Below are 12,524 nucleotides of genomic sequence, written 5' to 3'. Positions count from 1 at the left end.
TCATAATCTAAAATTAATTTTATTAGCAAGGCTTACAGCAGTTTTTAATGTGATTAGATGAGGTAAGCATGACTGCTGTGCACTGCTGATATGTCTGCCCTGCTGTTGTCACCTGCTGCTTCATTTATTATCAGGTTGCAACATTATCATCTTATTTTTATTATCAGAAAAATAACAAATGACAACCCGATGTGAAGAGGGGTGGTGGGGGGATTAAAAAAAAGGTGAAAAGACACCTCTTAAAATCCCAGCGTGGATTTTTTTCTTTTTCATAGCTGATTAAATCATAGTAAAAGTGAAATAGAGAACTTATCTAATACAACTGCAGTTTCTTGGGAATAAGTTTAAAAACTTTTAATGACCCCTTGTTCAAAAGTCACAAAACTGCTAGTGACACAACTGAGAGAGACAAAGTGGTGTTATTTATTTATTTTCTGTAAAAAAAAAAAAAAAAAAAAAAAATCCCTGTTAGTGATGTAGCTCATGATGTCTTCTCTATGATTCCACAATAACTAGAGGAAACATTAGAAATGATTCTGCATTAACTGAATCATTTTACCAGAGCCGATACATCATTCATTCATTGCTAGATGAGCTCATCTTAGTAGTACGTGAGAAGATTTTTTCTCTCTGTATTTCAGTGGTTTACATCCTGCAGCACAAGACTTAAAAGAGAAAGTAAACAGAACCTGAGGATTTCAGTATATAAAGCTCTTAAGTATAAAAAAAAGCAATATGACACATTAATAAGTATCATGTAAGTATTGACATTTTAAAAGGTACCAATAAGTTGAGTGAAGTCCACATCCAGTTTTTTACTGCCAAAGTCTGGGTCCATCCCATTGCGCTGCAGAACCACCTGAGACACACATTCTTCTATCACCTTGTAGTACTGAGGCCTAAAGGGTCAGGAAACAAAGGAGTACAATTAGAAAAGCAATAGAAATATATGAGTGACACAAACCCTACAAGACTAATTAACTACAAATGATTCTCTTATCTAAGCTAGAGGTCACAAAATGTCATGTCAAAATGGGTGCTGCTGGAGAAAATGGCTACCCCATTAAATTTGATCACTTGCTTCACCCCATCATAAAATTAGCAGCTTAATGGCTTTACAGAACCCAAGTCTGTGATAGTCTGTCCATTTCAAGGTGACTGACAGTAGTCAAGGCTACGCTTGCCCTCTTGCATAATTTGCAATCATCTTTGCCAATTAGAATGACCATAAAACCTGAAATGCAAATCTAATCATTGTAATGTGAGTAACTAAAAGCATGATAACCAGGAAAACATGTCAGCCAGTTAGAAGTGTGACTAAGCACTAGACGTTGTCAAGCAGGGTGTGTGAATCAGCCTGAGAGTTCGCTGCCGCCACACAGGTTGCTATGTGACCTTTTCTCTGTAGCATTATCAACTTTAATTGCAAGTGACATTTAGTGAATACAAAGCCATCTTAAGCTGAGCTCCAAATTGAGAAATAATTATTATCTAAGCGTGCAACTGACCAGAGATTGACATGAAAATTTATAACAGAAACAACTCCTTTTTCATGTTACCAAAGGGCTCTATTACTTGCAGTCTGCAACATAAATTTTAAACGGAAGTACAAGATGTTAAAAAAATGCCTTTAAATGCTCATCCACCCCATCTAAAAAGCATGCATTAACTTCATTAGTGCAAGTATCTGGGGATTCTCAGCTGAGGTGGAGAGCAGATGCCCCTCAGATTCAACAGGCATTTAACTTTTCTGTCTCTTTTGTGAATAACAGGAATTCATGTGGAAACAAAATAAAAAATCAGGTTTTTTTATGACTCCTGGAACAGTGTCACAGTCGTGCATTATGCCTGTGGAAGACCTTGTTATTGAGGCTATAAATGGAGGAGTATTTAGAGATTGTTCTGATTTTCAGGCACAATATTAACTCATGTGCTGCTTCAGTCTTCCAAGAAAAAAGGGCCAACATAGCATGACCCAAGTGAAGATCTATGTTTTCCTCCTGAACACAAGGCTGTATGCTGTCAGGCTACATATTAATTTGTTTCTGATATCGCAGTGCTGCTGGTCCACCAACCTGTCCTTTGGCCTTAAGGCGATAACGTCTATTATTTTCCCTCTACTTAGCTATTCTTGTTATGTCTACGACTGACAACTGTCTAAATTTTATATCTGGTAAAACTGTGCATCTTCTTGACTGTTGCTTTCATTGCCATGCCTATTTAGTTTGGGAACCCTATTTTTACATGCAAAGGACTAATTAGGAGTCAATCCATCCATCCATGGCTAAAAATGGAAATAGCAATGAGGTCTGTGCACATGCATTATAGTTTCACAATGACTGAAATTTGTAAAAAAATAAATGAATAAATAAAAATAGATGCATTCACTCTTATAAATCTGGTGAAAAGAAAGCAAATGTGGATTTCTCCCTTTGTGCATACACACTGCTTTAGTCGTGAAATAATGCACAGTTTCATGCATCTGGCCTCTGGTCATTCTACACCAAAAGGATGACAATTATTTCATTAAAAGCTCCACAAGTTCCACTTAGATAAATATGCTGCAGCTAATTATTTTTAGCTTCCTTAGACTGTCCAATTGATTTATATACAGAGATGCCTAAAAGCCTGAGGTGTTATGACAACTTTGATTCAGATAAGGAACTTAGTCTGATCAAAGCCCAGCTGTCTGTTGGCCCTACATGAAAGCATTAAGGGAGGGGGAGCATTACTGTTACTAAAATGTAATAATTGATCATAGCAGGCAGAACTGTGAACAAAGTGCCTGTTGCCAGGTGGGTTAATTTGGTCTAAAAAAGACTAGAAGTGCTCTGTAAAAACTCCAAATATGTCTGAGAAAAAAGTAAATAGAGGAATAATGGACACTCTACTACTATCAAATTAGGAAGGAGCTAATATTTAAGTTATTTACTCTAACTGTTAGATTATCATGATACTTTGTGGGTAGACAGACCAAATCATGTTATAAACAGAAATGTGAAAAAGCATAATTTTTTTTTTTTTTCCAAAATACATAAAAATAAATCAGCATTTAGGTGTGCTGTTCTGAAAGCGTGAAATGCTATACATTAAGCTTAAGCTGGTGGATTCGCCCACTCGTGACTGGCACAAGCTGGTGCAAGCTCACTCGTCACCTCACATGGTTTAAGCACTGTGGCACTCGGCTTACAACTGTCACCAGTGCACACCACATTATTATCTCAATAAGCCACCCTATTTTCCCTTCGTCCTCCATCCTCCGCCACCACCAAGCAGATAGAGGCTGGGTGGAGATAAGCAGACACGGAGAGAGTGACCCAGAACTGTCAGACCCCTCCACAGTGGGCAGGGCTGGGCTTCTGAAGCAAGCATATGTCCCCAGTATCATTCCCAACCTCTTCTTTTACTTTGGCACCTTCATTTCTTCTTGTGATAACTTGCAGTTCAGCACAGCCCCAGCCACTTGATCCAGCTCTGCTCCACATAACCAGTGTAATCCCTATATCACCAGGCTCCAAAAGAGCAGATCTGCTCTATATTTACTGGGTGGGTTTGATGTGTTCCCATTCATTAGACTTGCAAGGAGAGATTAATTATCCAAAATAAACCAAGCTCCAGAGGGGAGAAAAACAACTAATGTATTGTTAGGATGAATTACAGTTGACAGAGCAGTTACCCACTATAGACTGTCTTATGATTAGAATACTAATTAGAGTATTCAATAAATTATTGTTTAATATTATTATTTGACAAAAGAAGCAAGGTACCGAGTGTGCCATCAATTCCAATGAAAACAATCTCAAAAACAACTTAATCTTTTACTACAATTAAAATACTGTGAGCTCCTTTGATGACAAATCGAGTTAAACTATCATTACACTAACAATGATAAAACTACCTTTAGGTGATTTCCCCTACAGCCATACACAGCTTCTGCACAACCTTTGACCTTACACTTGTGTGAAAATGGGGAATCTTTACAGTGGTATTTCCCATTCACCCAGTTCTAACCACAAACTGAGAAACTTCGAACTTTAAGGGAGAAGACTGAAAAAGACAGATAGTATCTATTGGAAATAGCTGCATGCGCTGCAGTACTGCATCTTTCATCATCCCAACTCCACAGCTGTGATGTATGGGGAATAAAATGCCTCAGTCATAATACATTTCTGCTGTTAATGTTTGTGTGTGTATGTGTGTGAGTTTCTTCTTGCATTTGTTATAAAGGCTTGGGGAAAAAAAAGATTAAAAAACACATCTTTAAAAAGACCATCATTTTTTTATGAGCATAGGTACTGATCCCTCCTTACTGCTGCCCTACAGAGCTGGATGAGGACACTGGAGCTGAGGTGGACATGGCAAAACTAGATAGTTAATGTGAATTCTATTTCTCACTTCCCCCGAATAGATGAAGAATACATAATTCATAACTCCACGGGAAAAGCAACTTGTCTTTGGTAAATTCATCTCTCATCCTCCCTTCATCTTCAAACTTTCTTTTTTAAGTCTTATTTCTGCAAAAAGGTCTGACACAGCATGGAAATAATCAGTGGCAATTCATTCAGAGGAGTCATGACCTTACCTCCCAGTCACTGATTTATCTGCTTTTCTAATAGAAAATAGAAAGCAAACCCCACATTTTAAAATGCCTTAATTTTATTTCACAGAATTATGTCCCACTGTAACTGCTCCCTAGCTAATAATCATTCATACAGTGCAAACTAATGGTGGCTATAAGCTATTTTTACAGCTGCTTTCTGCAGTGCACCACTTCCTATTTCCATTTGGCTTTCAATTTAGTCAAGATTTATCCTCCCAAAACAGATTTCAACATGTCAAATACAGTTTACAATACATATAAAACACACAGACAAATTGTCCACTACATGAAGTAGGTGTGAGTTGTTATGTCTACTACAAAAAACATCAACAAAAGGTCAAGAATCTATTAGAGCGCACTGACAGTGAGCCTCACTAGGTCATCCGTCAATACGAGGACAGCCATATGTAAAAAGCCAGCAGAACTTACCTGATGTAATAGTCATTCCTGATGAGCAATAGATGCTGAAGGATTGACAGGAAGTAGGGCTCTGAGACAGTGTCTTTCACCATATTGGACAGGAGATGGTACACCTCATTCATATCGGTGCAGGAGCTAGGTTAAGGAAAACAACTATTTAACAGTTAGATTTTCATTTTTGGAGTCCATTCGGTTAAGATGAATTTTCTAAGATGGCACACAGTTTGACTTTTTTATTCAGCCCCTGTAAACATTCATTGTTTTGTTACTGCTTGTTTCTAATGTACCAGTTTAGCCACCCCTTTAAGTTTCTTGACTTAGTTTTTTCTGACAGGTATCATTAAACAAAAGCCAAGAGAGGTTTTACTTTTAAAAAAAAATCTCTCTCAAGGGAGCTATGACAGTGTAAACAGCTAGTTTGAGAAGAGGGACTGGCAATGAAGACTGTTCCCAAAGCGTCACCTGTCAACCTAGACCTTTTTAAGAAATAAGAAAACACTATATACTGAAATGTTTCAATCCAAAAATGTTCAGGATGTGATTATTCCAGGACAGATGTATGACAGGGATTAAAGTAGCAGTCAGAAGCACAAATTTAAATATTGTGTTATTATTAAATCAAATATGCTGCTGCAGCATTTCATGATTATTTGTCAAGAATTAGCTTAAAAATAATAAAAAAACATTCAAAGAAGTTAAAAATACAATACAAGAGTTATCTAAAGTACAATAAAGGAGAAAATGGACATAAATATTGCACTGAAACACAATACAGAATTTAATTATTATGCTAATAATTGACTAGGGTGAATATCTATTGAAGAAATATCAAATTTGTGTTTTTTGGACATTTAATAGTGTTCTATAGGTACAGCTCTACGAGGCAAATAACTGCCCTCTATTCTGCATTTTGATGCAAAGAAAATATCAGGGGGAGGCAACAAAAATAGTTTTATGAACTTTAGGCAAATAAATATATTATTTATTTATTTATTTATTAATATATAATATAATATAGAAATATAATGTAAATTAAACTGCATTTACGATATAGAAAACATTTAAGGAATATAAAGCCCGGATCCACTCAGGAACTGGTTCTAAATTTTCCAAAGCACCAGAATCAAGCACCAATGGGCTTATTAATGCTCTCTTTCAGTTCCAACAGGTTGGTCAGCTCAGTGACTACAAATAAATAGACGTGTGCGCCTGTTGTCAGAAGAGGCGATCCAGAGCACGGCTACATTTCATTGACAAACATGACAACGGCACAAGTTCTAATAATAGTTATTAGATAATAGGGCAGACCTATATCCTTGCACGGAGGAGTACACAGCCTAATCACTACTCTGCTCCATGTTACTTACATGAGTGGAGCAGACCTATCTCTGGAGGTCTGCCTGATGTGCAGATGCTTCTTATTCAGTCCAGTCATCACATTCATGGAATAACTTCCTGCTTTCTGTAGATGTTGGTGAGTTCATCACTGACCAACTGTAAGTTTTGCTCCTGGTGAAAATATTCCTGCTGTATCTGTCTGGAGGCTATCAGCAGTTCGTTAATTTATCAGTTAGATCACCTGCAGCCACAGGTATGTATATTTGCTTCATGGAGACTTTGGCAGGCTGTAGTCAGGCACATTGTTAATTAGATTCATTCTGAGAGTGAAGTGGTGAAACATGTGCTGACACATGGTGGCGAAACGCAGTATTGTGACATGCTTTCTGTGTGTGTATCGGGCCATGTGCAACACAGAGAGCAGAGGAGAAACTTTGTTTTATTCTATAAAGTCAAGACATGGCTGCACACAAATCTGGGAAAAAACTTGGACACCGGCTGCACATGAGGCAAAGCCATGCGGCAGGTCTGATGTGCTCTGGCTGGTCTTCTCAATAGTTGTTTTAGCCTCATAGTAAATAGCATAGATTTTAATGACATCATAAATATTATTATTATTTTATATGTATATATATATTTTTTTTTGTTTGGTTTTTTTTTTGTTTTGCATGTGCTGCTTCAATATCACTGTGCATGTGGTTGACAGGGGCAGAGAGAAGATTCCCTTCATAAACTCTGCTACATTCCTCTACAAAAACCCCTCTGAGTTGTGTGTGTTTCAGTTCACTCCTTGATGACGTGGGCGTTAATTCCTACAAGTTCCAGCATGAGGTAAAATCCAGCATAAATCCATCTCTACATAACAACCTTTACAGAATACTTCCATATGATCTGATCCAGAACGACAGGAATCTAAAAACAGAACAGAGTAAAAAAAAAAAACACCTCTAGCCGATTTTATTTGACAAAGTTACTGAATAGTCCTATGCAAATTTTACAAGAGTCAAAATTACCATCTTGGCCGTTCTTGTGTTCATCGCTACATATTTAAACGTTCAATTCTGTTAAAATTGACCATTTCTGTGAGATGCAGTCAAAAGCCTTGGTTGAGTGTCTGATCTGAAAAACAACAGGTCATTTAGCAATGTGATTAAATAAATGTGGTAGGGGGAGTGGGGAGGGGGGAGAGGCTAGAAAATCCTTGAAATTCTAGTCACAATACAGCAGTCAGTGTTTATTTTATTGCATTTTTGGCTGATTTCATGTAAAAAAAAATTACAAAGTTTTTATATTAAGAGATGCACTATTTACCCTTTTCAGACCAGATCTGTAGTTTGTTGGCATCCAGATCAGTTTGAAGACATTATTGATCTGAGTCAGTTGGGAAAAATATAAACGGTTTTACTCTTTTTAGATATTAAATAGTTTTGTTTTGTTTTTAACACTGTGTTGTTGATACTTGTTTCTTCTTAAAAAATTTGGGTCAGGAGTTAATAAGGGAATCGAAGAACCAGACTGACTGACTGAACCAGCCACAAATAATAATGGAACCGATATCAATAAAATCTTATCAGCTCCCATCCTTACCTGTAATTAAACTCCCATTCAGCTTCAAAATGATAGGGAAACAGGATTGGGAATACACGCTCCTCTACAAGATCATTTCTTTCCTTGCATTACCGTAGTATGAAGCCCAAGAGAATTCCCAATCCTGTGAGATTCAATTATAGCCTAACCACAGCTGCAATTGAGAGGACATGAGAAGGAGCTCAGACTGGGAAAGTATCCAAGTAGCTGCATCTATCACTAAACTGCAGACATAAACCCAATGTAAAACACCAATTTGTTCAATGACACCCCACACCCCCCAATCCCAGCTCCTTTTCTCACTCTCTCCTTATAATGAATAAACATGAGTGGCAGTCAAGTGTGATGTGGGCCAGTCAGTGGTGGGGGTCAATCAATCACCATTTCAAACTTCATTAATATTCATCAGGGACCTGGAGTCACCTCCTCGGCACCTGGACCTGGGGCTGGACATAAAGGAGACAAGCCTCTTCAGGTCATTATTCATAAAACCGCAGGGAAAAACGAGACACATGAGCAATGCACACAGGTAGCAGGTAGGCCACATGTATATACGTGTGTGTGTGTGTGTGTGTTTTGGTGTGTGTGCTCTGCAGACAAAGGCACAAAGGCTAACCTAGGCATTCCAATCAAGCCCATACTACTCAGATCAATACCACATTGTCCTTGGAAACAAACGTTAGGCCTCCTCATTTGCGAACCTGCTCAAGCACATCATTAATCCAGGTGCAGCTTTTTTTTCCCTTTCGCTCTCTCTCTATCTTGTCTTGACACACACATACACAACCCCCTCCCTTCACTTACATGTGTCAACAGAAACTGTCACTCACTGTGGGTTTCGGTGGAAGAAAAAGGTTGCAGGAAGGAACATCTGCATAACAATGTCAGAGTCTGGTTTTTCTGCTCACAATGTCAGCCACTCATACAGTACATAGCCTTAGAGAAGATTTGTGAATTATTAAAAGGGTTTTTTCTCTGTGATGCTTGAAGAAGTTTCCAACTTGGGACTAAATTACCACTTTCCTTATTAACTTGCACACCGAATGTTTGGAGCTTAATGGATTTTCGTGAAGAGCTGGCAGTTAACAGCTACCTTTCTTACCTGGAACAGGGAAACACGAGGTGGTAATACTTTAAATGTTCCATAAATCATACAAAATGGTAAGAACTAATAAGAGTCAAAGGAAGATATCAAACAGGCCTACTCTTTCCAAAGTCCTCTATAACCCAAATATAAAAAAAGGACAAAATCCATTTGAAGAAGAGAAAAGAAGAGGAGGAGGAGAAGAGTAAATAAAAAGATTGAGGAGGTTGGAGGTTAAGATGACAGGGTTATTTACCTAATATACCTGGCCAGAGATGGAGCTGGATATTGTGCTTTGGCTCCTCTAATCCTTCTCTAATGAACAAAGCCATGAAGGGGATTTATCTTATAAAGCTTGACCACATCCACAATATGCACCCATGCCTCACTGCTAGTACTGCAGATGGGTATGTCACATGAGTGTATATTCACACATAGGAGAAGCAAAAGGATATTCCATCTCAGCACGGACGTCATCCAGGCGATGGGAGAGTTCAATGGAGTCCTCATCCTTGTTTTCATTGAACACTCTCAGCTGGATGTCCAGTTCCTCTGTCTTTTTTAGCTCCTAGAATGAGTTAAGACAGTAGAAGTGAGAAACTCAGAATGTCTTGCAAGTTTTAGAAAAGGTCAAACTGCAACATAGATTACAACAAACAGTCACCGTAATATGTAGCTTGTAATGGTTTTAACCTTTTAAATGTTAAATCTAGCCAGACTTTATGTAACTGTTCACTGAATCTGGTCTGAAAATCTTTCAGTAACACCTAATACAGAAAGCTGGAAGCTGAAACACCCTGAACCCTCTCACTAAGTATTTCAGACAGTACCAATTCTTGCACACCTGTACCCGCCACAAGGGGCTACAGGGGTGCACTTTACCACTCTTCTCTATGAATCACCTGTGGTGGAGTTTACAGACTGAGACAGGGCCAAATGTAACCCAATTTCTGCAGGTATCAATCACTACACACAGTTGTTTTGGGTGCACCATCTGTCTTCAGCAAGCAACACTGGTTCAAGGGGAAGTGCATGATTACACAAAAAAAAAAGAAAGGGGAAGAGGAGGACAGCCAAATACATGTGTCAAGGACTATCAGAACAAAACATATTGTGCTTTCTTTTCCACTGGAGTTTACTATTTCTTTGCCAACAGCTACACGACTTCTGAGCATAACTCATAATTAGATGAAGGAGTGTCACACTGAATGTCGGCAATAAAAGTGGTAAATGTGGGATTCATAAATGACTGTACATGAAGACACGTTCATATCAGGGGGCAGAATTGAAGATAATTAAAGTAATGACCGTAATAATCAACAGGAGCAGCTGGGATGACTTATTAAAAACTGGCTCTGTGACTTGCTCACCCCACTTGCGACAAATGAGAGTTTGAGTGATGAGCTGGAGTTCGCTTGCCTTCAGCTCATGTGAAGATGTGTACAGTTAGGTTGCTGATAATGATGCCTGTGTTCAGAGGTGCAAGCATCACATTCCCCACAATCTTCTACTACTAATCAAGCTAATTGCAGAAGGTCTTTCATGTGTGAATTTACATCACTTACAACTTTCAGTTCTCAAACATGTGAACAGTTACATAAAAACTTTGACTGAACTGACTTAAACTGATTATACTGGCATACAAAGGAAATAACAGCAAAAAACAGGAGCACAATCTTTTGACAAGCACATGAATAATCTAACAAGCTGCACTCTAATAACTCACAGGAAGGATTTTCTTGAGGCCACATCTTAGAAACTCGTTGCGTAGATGTATCCGGAAGTCCAGGTCATCAGGGGAGGTGACCAGGGCATTGATCAACTGCATACAAGCAACCTGCAGGTAGACGTACCAAAAGATAGAAAAAGGAAAGAAAGAAAGAAAGAAAGAAAGAAGGAAAGAAAGAAAGAAAGAAAGAAAGAAAGAAAGAAAGAAAGAAAGAAAGAAAGAAAGAAAGAAAGAAAAAGCAATTATTTATAAGAGATATTTATTCCACAGCCTACTGGATCAATAAAACCCTAATTAAATACTAAATATAGTTTTTGTGTGTGTTTTTTTAAACTAGTGTTTTTATGTAGCACCAATGTGTTTATATTGTCATCTCCAAGATAAATTGAGGCAATAAAAAAGTAAAGAGAAAGTAAAAGAAAACACATGTAACATGGTAGAAACATCTATCGACTAGATGTGCATTATAAATGGATATAAAAAGAAAAGGTGTTTAAGTAAGTGCTGGGTGGATGGGAGGATAAGGGTGGGGTTAAGAAGAGATGGCAGATGAATTTTAATAAGGTGTTTCGGGGGTGCAAGCCCTGGATCAGACAGTTTTCCTCACACAGAGAATCAATAGCAGACTGAAGGATTCCCATGGACAACATCACATGTTGCCTCCTTAAACCTTGACCCAGTACAGCTGGCTGGTATGTGTTAATAATAAGAGTTACAACAATGCTGATTCTGTAGGGTTTCCTCATTTATATATCTGAACACCTCTCAGCTAGAATGAATCTTTTTGGGAACAACAGGGTGACTGGATGAGAAGATCTAGTCACCACTGAAACATTTCAAGTAAAGTTAGTGTTTTATTGTTGTTTTGTCCATTGAAGTACAGCCAAATTCATTCCAAGGGATTTGTAATAAAGCAACTTAAATTGTGATCTTGTCAGATGTTTGGAGATGTTTTGTATGATTGTTAGTCTTAACAGGCTGCTTTAACTAATACATTACATTAACACTGTGTTCTTCTGCACTTTATAGTTTTCGCATTTAAGTCTAGTTACATGCAAAAATTATTCAAGCTCTAACTGCATTTTTTTTTCTGGGTATTAGCCCAGTTTTGAGAGCTTAGAGTTAATATGATCTTAAATGCATTTTAAAAGTCCAAATTAGGTCAGTACATCTGACCAACACCACTACAACCTTTAAAAGTAGTCAGGAAACATCATGTTCATGTGACAGAAGTCAGCATCAAGGACTGGCAAATAAACGTTTAACAAGACCTGTTGTCAGATAAAGATTAAATAAAATTAGATGAATACCAACGGCTGTCGCAAAACTAAAATCTTTTTGTAGGAAGAATCAAAACTAAAAAAGGAAAAAAGGCAATAAAAAGCTGACGAGAAACTTGTTTAAGAGTTTATTTTTCTACTACTACCGAACATGATGAAACATTTGCTTCAGAAACCATCCACCTTTTCCTATTGATTTACATTTTGCTATTCTAAACCTGTAAATGGAATATGGTCTTTTCTTTGAATTCATTTAGATATTTTGAGTATAAAAATCTTGACCTTGGGTGACCTTTTATATTTTACAGTATATACCAATTGTACCAGGAAGCAGAAACATGGCAGACTTCTCACTTTAAAGAAAAATTTGAGGGTCCTCGAAATGAAATTTGTTCACCGACACCAGACATTTTATTGTATTCACCAGAGACCAGACACATAAAAGAAACTCCACAAAATCTTCACAGACTTTCTGCGAGTGAAGAA

The 12,524-nt window shown here is 37.7% G+C and overlaps 1 protein-coding gene across 7 annotated transcripts in view; it reads right to left on the bottom strand.

Annotated features, from left to right (window-relative positions):
- Positions 1-12,524, bottom strand: part of diaph2 (diaphanous-related formin 2) — a 367,693-nt gene that overhangs the window by 235,325 nt on the left and 119,844 nt on the right. For all 7 annotated transcript variants that reach the window (XM_041989577.1, XM_041989581.1, XM_041989580.1 and 4 more), the window contains 4 exons: positions 10,756-10,866; positions 9,485-9,597; positions 5,030-5,146; positions 784-899 (listed from right to left, as the gene is read on the bottom strand). In XM_041989577.1, coding sequence (XP_041845511.1) covers positions 784-899; positions 5,030-5,146; positions 9,485-9,597; positions 10,756-10,866 — 457 coding nt within the window. The remainder of the gene's footprint in view (positions 1-783; positions 900-5,029; positions 5,147-9,484; positions 9,598-10,755; positions 10,867-12,524) is intronic.

The sequence above is a fragment of the Melanotaenia boesemani genome, chromosome 7, assembly GCF_017639745.1.
Source record: "Melanotaenia boesemani isolate fMelBoe1 chromosome 7, fMelBoe1.pri, whole genome shotgun sequence".
Classification (NCBI taxonomy): Eukaryota; Metazoa; Chordata; class Actinopteri; order Atheriniformes; family Melanotaeniidae; genus Melanotaenia; species Melanotaenia boesemani.
The sequence above is the reverse complement of the archived record's forward strand: the minus strand, read 5'-3'. Positions and strand labels throughout refer to the sequence as shown.